This window comes from Puma concolor, chromosome B1, assembly GCF_028749965.1.
Source record: "Puma concolor isolate L17-30 chromosome B1, mPumCon1.1.hap2, whole genome shotgun sequence".
NCBI classification, from domain to species: domain Eukaryota; kingdom Metazoa; phylum Chordata; class Mammalia; order Carnivora; family Felidae; genus Puma; species Puma concolor.
The window spans coordinates 60,049,853-60,068,003 of record NC_141670.1 but is presented as its reverse complement, the minus strand read 5'-3'; the positions used below and the strand labels follow the sequence as shown (position 1 = coordinate 60,068,003).

Here is an 18,151-nt window from a genome sequence, read left to right as displayed (position 1 = left end):
AAAGCATTTTACCGTGTCCTTTGCTAAAATTAGGAATTCTAACCAGCATCATTTGAGTAGTAAGACTTAGGGTTGGAGTCTGCTCCAGATACAAACAGAAAACAGGTTCTGAAAGAAGCTTACATAAAACTTCGTATGTCAGGCAAGGGCTTGAGAACTGATCCATTAAGTGAAAGAAACCAATCTCATCTCTTAGTAGGTGAGAAATGGTGAAAATCCTATAGTATTTTTAAAGGCTTCCAGTAGGAAGAGGTTAAAACCAGAAAAAGTCAGACAAAGGCTGATTAATTTTATGATTCTACAACACAGATTAAGGACATATTCATTTCCAACTAAAAAAAATAGTTCATCTGAAGATAAATCTCACTAAGTTTGAACTACCATCAATCTCAATTAACTAAGGTTCATTATAAGCTTTTTGTAAAACTGCAATTTAGTTATCTTCAGTGATGTATTATAGCTAGTACTGCCTACTAAAGATTCTTGGGTGGTCTCATTTATATGAATATGAAAGAATAATTTATAATTCAAATATCAACTGTATGCAAATAAATTCTGGTAAAACAGAAGTGGGGAAACAATTTTCTGCACCAGTGACCTGTACTTATGATATAAAAATTAATCAAGAACTTCACAAAACTTTCGAAAAAGTAATTTTATTTTAGGAAAAGAAAAACACCCCAAACACTTTTTATATTAATATATCTACATTATATATTACATGCCAGTTAATGACAGAGGAAAAGAACTGTGAAGCACAGAAAGAGAGAAAAGAGGGGCACATAGGTGGCTCAGTTAAGCATCCAACTCTTTAGCTCAGATCATGATCTCACAGTTCGTGAGTTTGAGCCCTGAGTTGGGCTCTGTACTGACAATGTGGAGCCTGCTTAAGATTCTCTCTCTCTCCCCCCCTCTCTCTCTGCCCCTCCCTGGCTTGCTCAAGTGTGCACATTCTCTCTCTCTCTCTCTCAATTAAAAAAAAAAAAGAAGAAGAAGAAGAAAGAGAGGAAAAAAAACATCAGAGAAAACACAGAGAAATGGGTATTTGGGAGAAAGAGAAATATGGAGAGACACAAAAAAGAAAGAAAAATATAGGCATGGAAGAAAGGCCAAATAGGAAACTTTAGTTCATGCCACACACTATTGTTCATCTAGTGAGTAAGTGTTAACTCCTAAATCAATGAACTTTTGGTAGTTGAAAGTAGTCCTTTCTGTAAAAAGATTCTCCTAATATATTTTCAATTATTATTTACTTTTTGCACAATTCTAAAAGTTTTGCATGTACACAAAGGACTGATGTGGGTTTTTTAAATATATCTAAAAAGGGGATATTTTAGAGTTAAACAATACACCCATATTATCAGGTGACATATACAGGCCAGTATACCAGCTTCTGAGAATCCAAAATCATTACCTGGCTGTGTTACAAGGCAAAGGTCAACTAAATCTTTTACTTTTTAATCATTTACTAATCTTTTTTAAGAAAACCTATTTCTTACATTTTTAAAGGTAAATGTCAAAAATGTTCTAATTCTTATTAGCACAGTATTCGTGTTGCATCTTCAAAAGAGAAAAACCCTACATTTTGGCTTGGACAGCCATTTCCTATATTAAAAACAACAGGGCCATTTACTCTAATGGAGCAGCATTCCCCTTTTGCAGCCTTTTAAGGTAAGACCACTTAAAATTAAAAGGCAGATGATATGCTATTTTCAAATTACCAAACTGAAATAAAATTCTAAGTCATTTTGCGTTTTAAGGTCTACAAACACACCTATGTGGTTTATCTACTACTCCATGGGTCAGATGAACTGAAAACTAGGGGTTAGTTACAGTCACTCTAAAAAAACTAAAAAGATTATTCACTGAAAACTTCCTCCTAAACCTCTGTACTAGATTTATCAGTGACACACATAACTGCTGTAGAGATCATTTTCTATCCTCCACTACCTAAAATTTTTCAATCTACTTTCCTTATCTGTATTTTAAAAACCAGGTTTCACATGAAAATCAGGGTGTCCAATTTCTCTCAAAAAGTAAAACAGCTTGGGGCGCCTAGGTGGCTCAGTCAGTTAAGTGTCCAACTTCAGCTCAGGTCATGATCTCACAGTTCATGAGTTTGAGGCCCAAGTCGGGCTCTGTGCTGACAGCTCAGCCTACAGCCTGCTTCAGATTCTGTGTCTCTCTCTCTCTCTCTCTGGCCCTCCTCCACTTGCTCTGTGTCTCTTTCTCTCAAAAATAAATAAAAACATTAAAAAAAAAATGTTAACATTTTGATCACTAGAAAGATGTGAATCCGTGATTCCCGTTTTACCCACTAATCACCTAATCAAATCCTTTTTCCACAAATAAAAAGACCCATTTCATCCAAGTTTCACACATGAATAAACTCCAAATTAGTCAATTAAATATTTTTATGGCACTATGAGATAAATAATTTCACAGGTGAAGACTTACCTACATTAACAATAGACCCTCTCTGTTGTTGAATCATAGTCTTCAAGGCAGCTTTACAAGTCAGCATGGAACCCAAGAGGTTAGTATGAAGCTGGGATACCATATCTTCAGTTTTTGTTCTTACTAAAAGGCTATCCCTACAAAAAACAGCAGTGGCATATAAATTAAAAACGGGATAAAACAAATTTAAAAAGTCAAGAAGTATATATTTGAGCTAGAAAGCCTAGAGAGTCCCATTTTAAATCTGATTTGAGAGGCATTAAAATAAGTGATAAACTAGAAAAGATAACTTAGAAGCTGGCTGAGAGGTGAATATTCCTATCAGCTAAAAGTAGCCAAAAAAGCTTAAATAAACTGAGAAAATCCCATATTATAGTAAGCCTTGTTAGCAAGAAAATTAATATACTATTCTAAGTATTCTGTCCTAAATTCACCTTTTAAAAAGAAAAAAAATATCTACTCTGATACCATTAAGTTCATGAACTGAAAAAACTTATATAATGGTGACAGAAGTCAGAATAGAGGTTATCTATAACTATTAACTGGGAAGAAACTAAAGAAAGCCTTCTAGAGTGCTAGAAATGTTCTACAGTTCACTATGAATGTGATTACACATGTTAAAATTGATCAAATTGTACCCTTATTGTATATCTCAATATAAAAGGAAGTATAGATAGACCAATTTTTAAAATACATATTTTCTTCCACTTAGAAGTAAAGTAAGTTAATATATTTACTCATACCAAAACAAACAATTAGAAAAGTACTTAAGTCTGTGACTAACCTGTTAATTCCAGCTGCATTTACCAAGAAATTAACTCGACCTAAATTTTTCTCCATCTTTTCAAATGTATTTTGGACATCACATTCTTTGGCAACATCACAGCTAAATGCCAAATGATCTCCTAGACAACAAAGTTAAATTAGAACTACTTATAAATTATGACTTGAATTTAAAAATTATTCAATACACATTTGTTAAGCATCTACTAGGACCTACACCTGTGCTAATTTAGAACCTACAGAAAAAAGATGATTATGTCATGGATTCCTCTACTCATGGAGTTCAGTCTAATAAAATTGGGATGGAGGTCGGTGGGGAAGTAAACCTTAAAAATATTTCTTCATCAACAAAAAATGGCAGGAGGGCCCTTTTTATGTTCATAAGGCTTTGTAAGACTCATCTAACAATATTTATAGCTTCCACAATGACCCCATGCTACCCAATTCAACAGTGTTCTGGGTTTTATATTTTTTTGAAATTTATGGGACAACTGGGTGGCTCAGTTACCTAAGCCTCTACTCTTGATTTCAGCTGGGGCCATGATCTTGCTGTTCCTGAGACTGAGCCCCAAGTCAGGCCTGCACTGATAGCTCAGGGCCTGCTTGGGATTCTCTCTCTCTCTCTCTCTCTCTCTCTCTCTGTTTCTGCCTCTCCCCCACTCACCCTTTTTCTCTCTCTCAAAATACACATTTTTTTAAAAAATAAATTTATGTAAAGGGGCGCCTGGGTGGCGCAGTCGGTTAAGCGTCCGACTTCAGCCAGGTCACGATCTCGCGGTCCGTGAGTTCGAGCCCCGTGTCAGGCTCTGGGCTGATGGCTCAGAGCCTGGAGCCTGTTTCCAATTCTGTGTCTCCCTCTCTCTCTGCCCCTCCCCCGTTCATGCTCTGTCTCTCTCTGTCCCAAAAATAAATAAACGTTGAAAAAAAAAATTTTTTTTTAAATAAATAAATAAATTTATGTGTAATTGTTACAGTTGTGTTTAACTGGTTTCCTGATCCTGAGAATATACCCTAGGGTTTCTCACACTTTTTTTTTTTTTTCTACTATGGCACATATATTAGAATAACTATTATTCAAGGCTGACCATTACAAAGCAGGAAGCTGTAAAAACAAAATGCAAAAACTAAAAAACACACCAAAAAAAAATAACTTTTTACTAAAAACAACTGTTACTTCCCTTTAAGTGTCCATTTTTAAAAAATGCATAAATATCAAAAGAATACACTTCAAAGAAAGCATTCTCTATTTAATAATACATCATTTTAATACTCTAAAATATAGGGGTTTTTGAAAACTAAACAATTCCTTATTTTCTGGCTGACCTTGCCTATTATGTTAACACTAAAATTACACTCTCATGTCTCTGGAAACAGTGTGCAAACCAAACACTTATGGAACACATAATTCAAGGAAATGAAAGGCCCAAAGCATCCTCTGTGACTCACCGTTGGTGTTCATCTGAAAACCTGTTGGGTCCACAATAACCCTTGGAAGTTCAACCAACAGTTTTTATCTATTCCAGCAAACACTAATGGCTTGGGATGACCCCATAAGGAAAACCACTTTCTCACTCTCTTGTCAGAATAACATAATGGTAGTGAATATGAGCAGCAAGAAACATTCACTGAATTTCTCCCTGCTCTGTAACTTGTATTTTGTTTTGCTTCTTTAAAGAGCCTAATATTTTCCCAACCCATGTGCACAATTAGGGTGAACCAATCAGTATTGTTATTTTAAGGGTTACAGCCACCAGATGCATCCCAGGCCTCTAAACTTCCCAGTGCCTCCATGATAGTGAATAAGGAGCATTTGTCCGTTCTAGTAAGTAAACAATAGCAGCGTCTTAGCATCTATCCTACATCCTACTTCTCCCTACGATCAAAAGACTTGAGTTTGCAAAATAATGAAAAGTAATTACTAATCCATTATTAATAAACAGAAAAAAAAAAGAATTTTAAATGCAATAAAAAGGAATCTGGAAGTCTCATTTGTCCATTTGTAAAAACCACCAAAACAATTTAATAACCTATTAAATGCTTATGGAGGTAAAGGGCCAAAACAGGTATATCTCAAAACTAGCTGGTACTAAAAAGAGTTTTGTCTATGAAACACTGCTTTGTGTATTTGCACGTGGGCCAAAACAGCCCACAGCAAAACTATACAGAGCCTTTCAGGCTTGACACGCCTACTCTTCCTGCCTTAACTCCTTTCCACCCAGCCCAGTCTCCGGGCGGCGCCCGGGACCTCGCGGCACCAGTGAGCCCTTTACCCTACAAAGAAAGTTTGTGTCTCCCTCCTTCCAGACACCAAAACAAAACAGCGCCTCACGGTTAGCACTAGCCTCAGGGAGGTGAGGGCTTAATTAATGGGGCCTCACAAGACTAAGTCTCAAAGAAAACCCCAAGTTGTTCTGCCCTTGGCTGCAGGCAGCGTGGCAGGAAACACTGCGGGAAACGGTGATAAGGGGTTCTCCACCCAGTCTGTTGTCCACACTGAGGAAAGGCTGCTCCTGAACGTGGGAAGCCAAACGGCTAAACCTCAGAGCCTTAAAGGCCAGGCCTCGTTTTACAAACGAGGAGACTTTAGGCTCTCGGGCTGCAGCCCCACAAGTGGACAATTCTAGTTTGGTACCTACCGCCGAGGTCACCGGCGGCGGCTTTGGCCAGTTCCAGATTTCTGGCGATGATGGCCAGTCGGTAGCCTTTCTGAGCCATTAACTGGGCCACTGCCCTCCCAATGCCCCGGGAGCCTCCAAAAATAGCACAGACTTTGTCCATCTTGGACCGCGGAGTCGCAAACTCGGAGGAAGGAGGGCTAGCAGTGGCGGCCCCTATCCAGATTCCCTCGGGTTTTTAAGCCACTGGGGCTCCCCCCCAAAAAACCGCCAGACAGCCTCGGAAAAAGCACCGCTTTACGCCTCCTGCCACCGGACTTTAGCCACCCAGAAGGCGGGGGAAGAGGCGCGAAGAGTATGACGTATACGCATCAACGTCAGCACGCACAGGCCTCCAGGCCCTGCGCCCTACGGGAGACACGGGCGTGAAAGAGCCCGAGCGATGAGGACTGGCCTATTAGAGTTGCGCTGCATGCTGGGACTTGTAGTCTTCACGCAAGAATGGAAGAGGCAAGGGCGCAGTGCTCAGTGGGAAATGTACTCAAAGGAATCAAGGCGGGAGGGTACCTCCATACCCGTTGGGACCTGGCAGTCGGAATTAGAGTTCGGATGACCTATTGATTATCGTAGTTAGAACCCAGAATATACATTATTCAGAGTTCCAATGTCTGCCTTTCATCCAGGATTTGTTTTTGGCTAGAGACTAGATGCCCTGCCTATTGAAGAAGTGATCGCCAAGTACCAGAGTCATGCAAAATCTGTCCCTCCCCAAGTTGCAGACCTCACCCCATCTAGATACTACCCTTCATCTCAAAGGGTGTTGCAAAGGCAGATGCCCCATCAAGAACACCATGTATAGTAGGAACTCAAGAAACGTTAATTGAATGACTGAATAGTCTTGCAGGATGATGAAACAAGCATGGCTACTGCAAACACAAACAGGTTCCTACAATTTTAAAGAGGATGTGCTGAGTGTGCTGAGAGTTAATTAGCTAACAGTCAAGCGTTCCTTAAAAATTATACTGTTAAAAGGAAGCATTTCTTGATACAATTTTAATGCATTAGATGATTCAAAAAGTGGAAGCTTCATGGGCCCTGCTACTAAAAAATACACAACCTGGAACAACAGGACTAACACACACAAAACACTAGCTAGTAGTCGGAAACCATAAAGTGCAAAATGATATTAAAACAAGAGCGCAAAGAAAGGGGACAGATGGCAATGAAAAAATGCAGGAGTGCATGGAAAAGCTGGATTTGAGGACTGGATGCAGTTTGAATAAAAGGAAAAGAGGAAAAAAAACTATAAGCGAATTGACCATTGTTTTTAAAATATTTGTATTCCATCTAGATCCAAAATGGATTTGAAATGGCTTGCAAAAATACACAAGTGAAACTTCACACTCTTTAGGATGGCTACTATCAACAACAACAAAAAAGAAAGACAGTAACAAGTGTTAGTGAGGACATGGGGAAATTGGCACTTTTCACTCTGTTCCTGGGAATGTAAACATTAGCTTTGTAAAACAGCATCCTCCAAAGAATTAAAAATAGAATTACCTGGGCTCCTGGCTAGCTCAGTTGGTAGAGCATGCAACTCTTGATCTCAGGATTGTTAAGTTCAACTCCAGGTTGGGCATAGAGCCTACTTAAGAAAAATGAATAAAAATAGAATTACCATATAATCAAACAATTCCATTTCTGGATATATACCAAAAGAATTAAAGGCAGAAGCAGAATGTCAGAGGGATATTAGTATACCCATTTTCATAGCAGCCATTACTCACAATAGCTAAAAGTTCAAGCATCCCAAGTGATCTTCGACAGATGGATGGATAAGCAAAATGTGGTACACATACACACAATGGAATATTATTCAGGATTAAAAAGGAAAGAAATTCTGCAACATGTGACAACATGGATGAATTTTAAGGATATTATGATAAATGAAATAAGCAAGTTACAAAAGACAAATATTGTATGATTTCACTTATATGAGGTACTTAGAATCATGGAGACAGAAAGAATGGTGATTGCCAGAAGCTGGGGGGGTGGAGGTTGGATGGAGAGTTATTGTTTAATGAGTATAATGTTTCAGTTTTGTAACATGGAGCATTCTGAAGAGCCATGGTGGTGACGGTTTCATAATATGGCTGTGCTTAATACTACTGAGCTGTACGGTTAAAATGGTTAAGATAGTAAAATTTATGTTGTGTGTATTTTACCACAATTTCTAAAATCAGGGGAAGAAACCTCAGCAATACAAATATTACCATCGACATCATGAACACTATATGCAGTTTAAGATTTCTTAATGGAGTTTTTTTTGTCCCTAAGGCATACGGCAATATTGTCAAAATACTGTAATTTAAGAGCCCTTTAAACATTTCTTTTCTGAAGAGTTATACCACAAACTTGATATCAGGTTATTTATAATTTTTTTAATGTTTATTTATTTATTTTGAGTGTGTGGGGGAGCATGCAGAGAAGGGGCAGAGAGGGAATCCCACGCAGATTCCAGCACAGAGCCTGACTCAGGGCTCAATCTCCTGAATTGTGAGATCATGACCTGAGCCAAAATCAAGAGTTGGATGCTTAACCAGCTGAGCCACCCAGGTGCTGCTGTAATTTTTAGAAATTACTTTATTTTTGTCATGTTTATTTAATTTTGTCTTTTAATTCTATAAAACATTTACATGGTGTTAAGTGTAAACCACAGAACAGGTACTTCAGGGAAGTATAGCTTTCATCCTTGCCCCTGTTTTCTGTTCTCTTCCTACCCCTATAAATGACATTTTTGTTAACTTTTTATTTATCCTTCCATTCTTTCTTTTTGAAAATATTAGAAAACACATGTGTTTCCTGTTTCACCCTCTTTCTTATACAGCAGGTTGTATTTATAGTATACACACCTTGGTTGTTTTGGGTTTTTTTCCAGCATAATAATATACCTTGGAGATCATTCCATAGCTGTGTACTGAGATCCTCCCCCATCCTTTTCAAAGCTGCATAGTCCACCATTATGGGGATTGTGATTGGCAGAATTCTATAGATGGCCCTCCCCCAAGACCCGCCCCCTCCCACCCCAGCTAGTCAACCAAACACTAATCTAGGAACCACTGTGAAAGGAATTTGAAGATGTAATTAAATCCCAACTCAATTAACCTTAAAATATGTAGAGTATCCAGGTAAGCCTAATCTAATCAGGTGAAACCATTAAAAACAGAGCGTTTTTCTCTTGCTGGTGGCAGAACCAAATCAAAGACATTTGAAGCATGAAGGGGATTCAGAGCAGGAAAAGTGTTCCTGCTGGCCTCCAGACAGAAAGCAAACAGCTACACTGTGAACTGTGGATGGAGAGGGATAGCCTCTAGAGGCTGAGCTCAATCCTCAGTTAAGAACCTCAGTGCCACAGGTGCAAGGAAGTGAATTCTGCCAACAGTCTGTGAGCTTGGGAGAGAACCCCAAGCCTCAGCTGAGGTTCTCAGCTGTGGCAGCACGAGGCCACATATAGACATCAAGTCTGAGACATGAGCAGAGGATCTAGCTACATGGTACCCCAGCCTCCTGACCCACGGAAAATGTTAGATTAATAAATGTGTGCTGCCTTTTTAAAAAACAAAACATGAGTACATGATTCTAAAAGATAGGGAACCACCCTTACCTGCCCCCTCCAAGGCCAGAACAAAAGCATGAGGTTTGTTGAAAAGCTATACAAATAAAACCACGCTCTAAGAATCTATTCAGTACTAAACAAGAATGGCTTGGGGCGCCTGGGTGGCGCAGTCGGTTGAGCGTCCGACTTCGGCCAGGTCGCGATCTCGCGGTCCGTGAGTTCGAGCCCCGCGTCGGGCTCTGGGCTGATGGCTCAGAGCCTGGAGCCTGTTTCCGATTCTGTGTCTCCCTCTCTCTCTGCCCCTCCCCCATTCATGCTCTGTCTCTCTCTGTCCCAAAAATAAATAAACGTTGAAAAAAAAAAAAATTAAAAAAAAAAAAAAAAAAGAATGGCATACGTGATTCCAAGTTTCCTAGTGGTTAAAGCAAGCAAGGAAACACAATTAGTTACAAGTAGTAATTTTTATAAGAAGTAAAATCACAGAAATGCAGCATAGAGGTTGACGGGAAACTTCCTCCTCACAGATCCACATAAAGGGCTCACAAAGGATTATAGTGGACTTTGTCATAAAATGTATATGTTAAGGCTATTTTTATAGTATCTATTGTTGTAAGCAGAGAACATAGCATCAAAACCCCTTTTAAAGAAAGTAAATACCATAGGAAGCTAAACAACATAAGCAAATATTTAAACACAAACAATGAGTCTTTGTATATATGAAACAATGAGGGAATAAACCTGATTAGGGGGAAATTAGGATGATGCTGGATAATAGCAGGATTTAAAGCCAGAGGCTGGCATTAAATGAATCACTTTAACCAGAAGTCACAAGATAAAAGCTGCACCTAAAAACAAATCTAGTAATGATATCATGATGGGTTGTCCGATTTGTCTAAGCCCCTCTCCCACTACACACTCATCATATGTAATCTTGGAAAGGAAAAGCTCTTTTAGACAAATTACCAATATGTGGGTCAGCCTAAATGCCAGGTGTATTCTTGGCATCCAGCTTCACAGAGCAATTCACAGAGGTTCGGACTTTGTGGACAGTTCTGTCAATTTCATAGGAAAAGTGTTATATTTTTTCTGCACACTGTTATGTTAGCAAAAAGCATGTTTTTACATCATTAACACACAATGCAAGGTGACATTCAGAATTCTCAAAACCTTCCAATTTTTCTCACTGTGCATATATGGTAATGGTAGGTAGAGCTTTTCTTTTGCCACTTAACTTCAGTTTAAACCCCAAAGCTATTATTTAATTTTTTCCCTCTTAATGTAATACCACTACTATCCTGAGTGAGAAAACACTTATCACAACATATCAGCCATTAGCCAGGTTGGTTATTGGCAGAGGAAGTCTCTCCCTAACGCCTTGATAGTGAACTGAGAGTCTGTAAATTAAATTGGGTCTCCTTTCCCCAGCAGAACACTGAAGAAAGCCAATGGGTCAATCCATCTTTAGTCCTTTCTCCTCATGACACCAGTCACTTTTGCAATAATACGTTGACCATATTTTACACTTTTCTTTCATTTAAACCCCCATAAGAATGTATTTTCTCTTGACTCCCATTATCGGAAGCACCTTAGAAAATTCCTTATGTGTAAAGACTATTAGATTTTAAATATTGTATGCTTTATATTCTTTTTTTCTTGTTACAAAAGGAATATTGTTTAATTGTAAAAATTATTTCTGAACAACAATATTTTTGAAACTCATTGAAAGTATTGTTCATATTCATTGGAATAATTATATGCTATGTGCATTATGTCTCAACAAAGCTGTTCTTTAAAAAGTTAATTGAAAGCTCATTTCCTACTACAGTGGATCCTTGTACAACACAGGGGTTAGGGACGCCAACCCCCATGCAGTCAACAATTCACATGTAACTTTTGATTCCCTGAAAGTTTAACTACGAATAGCCTACTCCTGGCCAGGAAGCCTTCTGATGATATAAACAGTCGATTAACACATATTTTGTATGTTGTATGTATTACATACTGTGTTCTTACAATAAAGTAGAGAAAGAAATTGTTACTTAAAAATCCTAAAGACGAGAGGTGCCTGGGTGGCTTATTTGCTTAAGCATCTGACTCTTGATTTTGGCTCAGGTCATGATCTCATGGTTGGTGGGATCAAGATCTGTGTCAGGATCTGTGCTGACAGCGTGGGGCCTGCTTGGGATTCTCTCTCTCCCTCTCTCTGCCCCTCCCCCACTCTCCCACACACGCTCACTTACTCTCTCTCTCTCTCAAAATAAACATTTAAAATAAAGAAATGAAGATAAAAATCCTAAGAGAGAAAATACATTTATAGTACTGTACCGTATTCAGTGAAAAAAATCTGCATATAAGTGGACAGGTGCAGTTCTAACCCATGTTCAAAGGTCAACCATAAATGGGGGCACATGGGTGCTCAGGCAGTTGAGCATCCAACTTCAGCTCAGGATCTCATGGTTCATGGGTTTGAGCCCTGCATCGGGCTCTCGGCTATCAGCGAGGAGACTGCTTCAGATCCTCTGTCCCCCTCTCTCTCTGCACCTCCCCCATTTGCACTCTCTCTCTCTCTCTCAAAAAAAAAAAAAATAAATAATTAATTAAAAAATTAAAAAGTCAATCACAAATGAGGTTTGAAACTGCAGCTAATTGTAAGTGGATTATAACTTTCATGGGCATTTTTATTATAAGTCAAGACTTATAATTCTCACTATTCCTAATCCATAAAAAAAAATTATAATTCATAGTTATGGTTAAATATTTGTTGGGAGTCCTGTTTACACAACACTCTGTACTAAGTGCTTCCAATCTAGTGGGTCTATAATTGAACTGTCGCCTTTCCTCCCAAAAGTTGTCAAGCCATGAAGAGTAACTTGCAGTACCCAGACTGCATGTGGCCAACCTAGCTTCTCAACACAGCTCATGCTCTTATCTCAAGAAGAAAGATTAGAAAACTTCCTCAGAGTGGCTGCACAGATAGAACTTTTGTGATTAGTCGGTGCAGCTGCAGCGTTGGTTTTCTCCTGACATTCTTCTATCCAATCTGTTAGGTAATCTAAGTTGTAAGGAATGTACTTTTTATCATTTACAAAAGCCTATTTCATTTTGAACTGGAAAAAAAAAATGTGTCTTGGGAGCACTTTTATTTTGTTGAATTGGCATTCATGCCAAAAAGGCTGCCAGGGAGCCAAGACTGCCCATCATGCACTTGATTAAAACAAAAACTTAAAGTTTATTCCTACCTTCTCTCCCACAGTCCATCACAAAGTCCTCCTGATTCTTCTTCCCAACTACCACTCCAGCCTACACCCTCTCCTCAAACCTCATTGCCTGAGTGACTCACAGAGCTGATCTACCAGCCTCCAGGAATTCAGCCTTTAATCGGCCCTCAACAACACCACCACCAGAGGGCTCCTTCTAAAATACAAATCTGATCCTATCACTCCCTGAATAAACCCTGCAATCGCTCCCCATTAAGCACAGGTTAGAGCAAAGTCCTCTTATCCAATAACCTCTCCAGGATCCTCTCCTGACCACCCTCCTCACCCCTCACCCATCAACCTTCTTCCCAATCACACATTCTCATCTATACAAGGTATTTGCAATTCCCTGAAATGATATGTTCCTGCACACTTCCATACTTTTCCAAAAATTGTCTTCCCAACCTGTAATGCTCTCACTTCTTCTCCTAGTAAAATCATATTATCATTTAAGCCTTGACTCAAACATCTCTTCCAATGGAAGCCTTTTCTGATTCATAGCAGGATACGCTGATGCTCTCTTTTATTCCTCTCCTTACCTTGTTTGTGTCTTTAAGTCTGTTTCATGGAGAGATCCTGACATCAGAATTCAGGGAATTTTAGGAAAACAGTGAACAGACTCCCATGAATCTGTGAACACAGCTAGTTAAATACAAAGTCCATTTTAAGTGTGTAGTTTCTGGGCAGACGGATGACTTCTTTCATCAGGTTCTCAAGGGGAACTTTCACCTACAATGGTTAAGAACTTTCTGTACCAAATTGTAAACTCTTTGAATGCAGACATGATCACATTAATTTCTGTTTCCCTGGTTGTAGCACAGTTCCTAGGGCTTGTGAATGCTCAGTACGTTAGCTAATGGATGGATAAATGAGTGAATGAAATAACCCATTGAAAAAGAATTTATTGCTATGGGCAAGAACCAGTGTTGGATATAGCCATGATTAAAATAGCCCTGGTTCCTGTTTTCATTGGGGAAATAATCTGGCAAGGAAGACAGACATTAAACAATTAATCATGCAATTACTGTTTAATTGCAATAGTGGGAAAGCTTATAAAGGAGAAGTACAGGCTGCTAAGAGAGGACATAACTGAGGGCTTTGATCCAATCTGGGGGTCCAAGGTCAGAGAAGGCTTCTCTGAAGATGTAATGTTCATAAGTTAAAGGAAGAACTAAGACCTATTACAAAGAATGATAACTAGAGTTACTATCCATGAGTATAGTACAAGGTTAACTAGGAGATAGCAAAATTTATACATAAATAAAAATCCTAATTAAAATTCGCTTTTCATTATGAAAGAGATCATTAGCCAAAGTAGGGTTAGTGTTACTCCTGGATGAGATCACTTAGCTTGGATGTTTCACCAGGAAGCACCATGGAAGGGTATAATGCCTGAAATCTAATGAAACTCCTTTTCTTATCTACCAAAATGTTTCTAATGGTGTAAGTCCAGCTCTAGATGCTTAAGATCAAACCCCCAATGCAGCCCGTCTGCCAAGCTACACATAAGAGAACTCTGTGTTCCCAAAACTAGGTCTGAGGCTGGCCTCCCCCGCTCTAACCCCATTCTCCTATCATTCCATTCCCATCTCTTTGTTTCTTTGGCACTTTCCCTGCTCTGTCCTTCTGGCTGGAGACTATCACTTGGCTCTCAACTCACCTGCTGCGTTTCTCAGGCTCAAGTGAACTTTTCCCATCCTGGCCCTGCCACTCCTCAGGCTCATAGATCTGTATCAGAGGCCCTGGGGAAACTCTGGGACATCCCACCTCCTCCATGGACTGTGTCTGGCAGCTGTGACTGGAGTTGGACTCTGCACATTCTGACTCTTCCAAGTTCACCCAGGAAAATGTGAATCTACACTGTGTGGCTTTAACATTTGAGACCAATCTAACACGTAATGGCTTCTGCATTTCCAGATCGCACCTATGTGACTACAGGGATCTCATTTGAATGATCACTTCTTTCTGTCACTCATGTATAGGCTATAGACAACCCATCCCTCAGCTTCAATTTTGACTACAAAGTTATGCAGAATAGGAAACTTGGGCCTCTCAGACAGACACACACACACACACACACACACACACACACACACACACACACAAACTCTTAATTAAAATAGGTTTCCAGGGGTGCCCAGGTGATGCAGTCAGTTGAGTGTTGGACTCTTGGTTTTGGCTCAGGTCATGATCTCACAGTTGGTAGGTTCAAGCCCCATGTTGGGCTCTGCGCTGACAGCACAGAGCCTGCTTGGGATTCTGCCTCCCTCTCTCTCTCTCCCACTCCCCTGCTTGCGCTCTCCCTCTCTCTGTCTGTCTCTTTCTCTCTCAAAAATAAATAAACATTTAAAAAGGAGGTTTGCAATTGGAATTAATGCATGTTATGGACTGAATTGTGTCTCCCCCTACCAAGATTCATATGTTGAAGCTCTAACTTCCAATGTCACTGTATTTGGAATAGGCTTTTAAAGAGGTAATTAAAGTTAAATGAGGTCAGAAGAACTGCTATGACAAAATTTCAGAGATTGAGTAGTTTATAAACAACAACATTTATTTCTCACAGTTCTGGAGACTGGGAAGTCCAAGATCCAGGCAGAGATCAGAACCCTCTTCCTGTTATGGTCTCCCCATGACCTCACATGGCACTAGAGGCAAGGGAGCTCTCTGCAATCCCTTTTATCAGAGCACTAATCCCATCCATAAGAGCTCTGCCCTCAAAACCTAACTGTCTCTCAAAGGCCCCACCACTAATACCATCACGGCGGGGGGTTAGGATTTCAACATATGAATTTTGGAAGCCACAAATATCCCGTCTGTAGCAAAGATTAGGCCCTCTTCCAATAGAACTTCTGGACCTTTTAAGAAGAGGAAGAGACAATAGAGAGGTCTCTTTTTCTTTTTCTCTCTCCCTCTGTGTGCACACGGAGCAAAGGCCATGTAAGGCCACAGCAGTGCAAGCCAGAAAGAGAGGCCACACCAGAAACCAAACATGATGGCACCTTGATCTTAGACTTCTAGCCTCCGGTACTATGAGAAAATAAAATTATGTTGTTTAAGCCACTCAGACTGTGGAATTTTGTTATTAGAGCCCCAGCAAACTAATGAAATGTGACGGTTCACTTTCTTCTTTGCTACAACCAAGCTGATCACATAAGCTGAGTTGGGAAGAGAAATGTTACTATGAGAACCATTCCAGAACAAAAGTATGAAGAACACGAATCTCACACACTTAACGCTTGCCCATCGCTCACAGACATCCAGACTCCTAAAATCTCTCACTTACACTTTTGCCAAAGCTCAGTTTTGGTGAGGACTTTGAAATTCATTTCCTCTAAGTGGTAAATAATACAACAGCATGAAGCGTTAAGTCGCTTAGGGACATGTGAATTTAACAGAGAGACAAGTGTTAAGCTAAAGAGATGATAATCTAATAGTGAAGTATCATCTAGCATCTACCTATCCAACAATATAAATCTGCTGTGAGCTCAGGAATATCCTCAGTACCAGACACAAAGCTCTGGGGATAAGAGAACAAAGAAGGTAATTACCTGAATTGTGAAGCTCACATGTGTTGAGGGAAATGATACATAAGTAGGCTATAATGCAGTGTGATGAAGGCTATAATATAAATGTGAACAAAGAGCTGTAGGAACACAGAGCTTCAGACTTAGGCCAAGTAATGAGGGTGTGTGTGTGTGTGAGTGTGTGTGTATACATCTCTACATGTGTATACATATATACATACATATAAATAGATTTTATTATAGGTTTTTTATATTATAGGCATATGTACATTATTACGTTTGTATATATGTACATACATGTGTATATGTATGAGTGTGTGTGTGTAAAGCCAAGGCCTTACTAAGATGACAGCTGGTGCTCATTGGATATTTGAAATACTACACGCCAAGTACACTGTTTACATGGGTTTGATCCTCACAACAAACTACGATGTCGAAAAATATTATTACCCTTGTGTTTACAAACAAACAAGGAAACCAAAGCACAGAGAGGTTAAATTGTCCAAGATCACACAACCAATAAGCAGCAGAACTGGGATTTCTAACTGAGCCATAAATGCTATAGAGCCTGCCTTCCCAGCCACTATGTTACAGTACCTCTATCTGATCTTCCCAGGAGCCCTGAAAATCTACCATATCCACGTAATGCCAAATCTGGAAAGTCTTTAGGTAGTTGTAATTGTATTCAAGACTTTCTGTTGCAGGAAAGAGAAATTCACTAAAGCAATTCAAATACCCAGAGATTATTGTATAGGGCATTCCATCAGAAGGGAGCAACCTGGGGTCCCCTGGGAATATCTGGAAAGTCTTTAGGTAGTTGTAATTGTATTCAAGACTTTCTGTTGCAGGAAAGAGAAATTCACTAAAGCAATTCAAATACCCAGAGATTATTGTATAGGGCATTCCATCAGAAGGGAGCAACCTGGGGTCCCCTGGGAATAGGAAATGGTCATTGGGAATCCTCAGAAATCATAGCAGCTTCTTTCTGCCGCCTTCCTGCTCTGTGTAGTCATAAGATCTCCCTTCTTTGCTCTTCCCTGTTCTAAATTGCCACTTTTTCCTGAAGAACCACTTTATCTATGCACAGAATTGAAATAGTCTACTTTAGCCCAATAGCACTTTTCAGTTCAAGTGGCTAAAGTCTGTCTCTCTTTGTTAAGACAGGAAATTTGATTGGTCATTAGCCAGGTGAGAGATTAAAAGTGTGCTGTGTAAGTGGGGTGCTTAGAGACTTAAAGTACAATCTTAGCCAAATAACCTTGCCACAAGGGCTCAGAATGGGAGGCTGTTATTAAAACAGACAGGCTGGGCAGTATTCCACTACAGGTCAGATAGACCTATACAAACATCATCCTCCTAGGTGATCTTTACTAAAATTAAGCACTTTTTAAAAATATTCAATTTAAATTGAAAATAAGAACAAAAATAGTCTGCCATTTCTCCTACCCCCCACCTCTGGCAACCAACAATCTGTTCTCTGTATCCATAAGCTTGATTGGTTTCTTTCTACCTTTCTTCCGATTTCTTTCTTTCTTCATGTACTTTTAGATTCCACATATTACGTGAGATCACATAGTACTTGCCTTTCTCTGTCTTACTTCACTTAGAATAATGCCCTCAAGGTCCAACCATGTCACAAATGGCAAGATTTCATTTGAGAATAGGCCATCAAGATGACAGAGCAGCATGGATATCCTCAGCTTGTCTCATCCCTGAAAACACAGATTAGCAACAAACCATTTTGCACACCTAGGAAATTGATTTGAGGATCAACACAACAATCTGTATAACCTGAGCCACAGAACTCAGAAGGTATGCAGTGCAGAGAGGTGAACTAGGGAAAGAAAAGCCGCAGAGGGTAGGGAACTGTTTTTGCGGAGACAGAACAGAGAAAGGGAG

At 39.5% G+C, this 18,151-nt stretch overlaps 1 protein-coding gene across 5 annotated transcripts in view; it reads right to left on the bottom strand.

The window, feature by feature from the left end:
• The window catches only part of CBR4 (carbonyl reductase 4), a 138,605-nt gene extending 132,379 nt beyond the window's left edge, over positions 1-6,226 (bottom strand). For 2 of the 5 annotated variants that reach the window (XM_086703914.1, XM_086703918.1), the window contains exons 1-3: positions 5,877-6,226; positions 3,242-3,362; positions 2,458-2,594 (exon numbers count right to left, since the gene is read on the bottom strand). In XM_086703914.1, coding sequence (XP_086560040.1) covers positions 2,458-2,594; positions 3,242-3,362; positions 5,877-6,018 — 400 coding nt within the window. In that variant the 5' untranslated portion in view covers positions 6,019-6,226. The other 3 variants (XM_086703915.1, XM_025922087.2, XM_086703916.1) reach the window with 3 other exon arrangements.
• Positions 6,227-18,151: the final 11,925 nt, after the last annotated feature.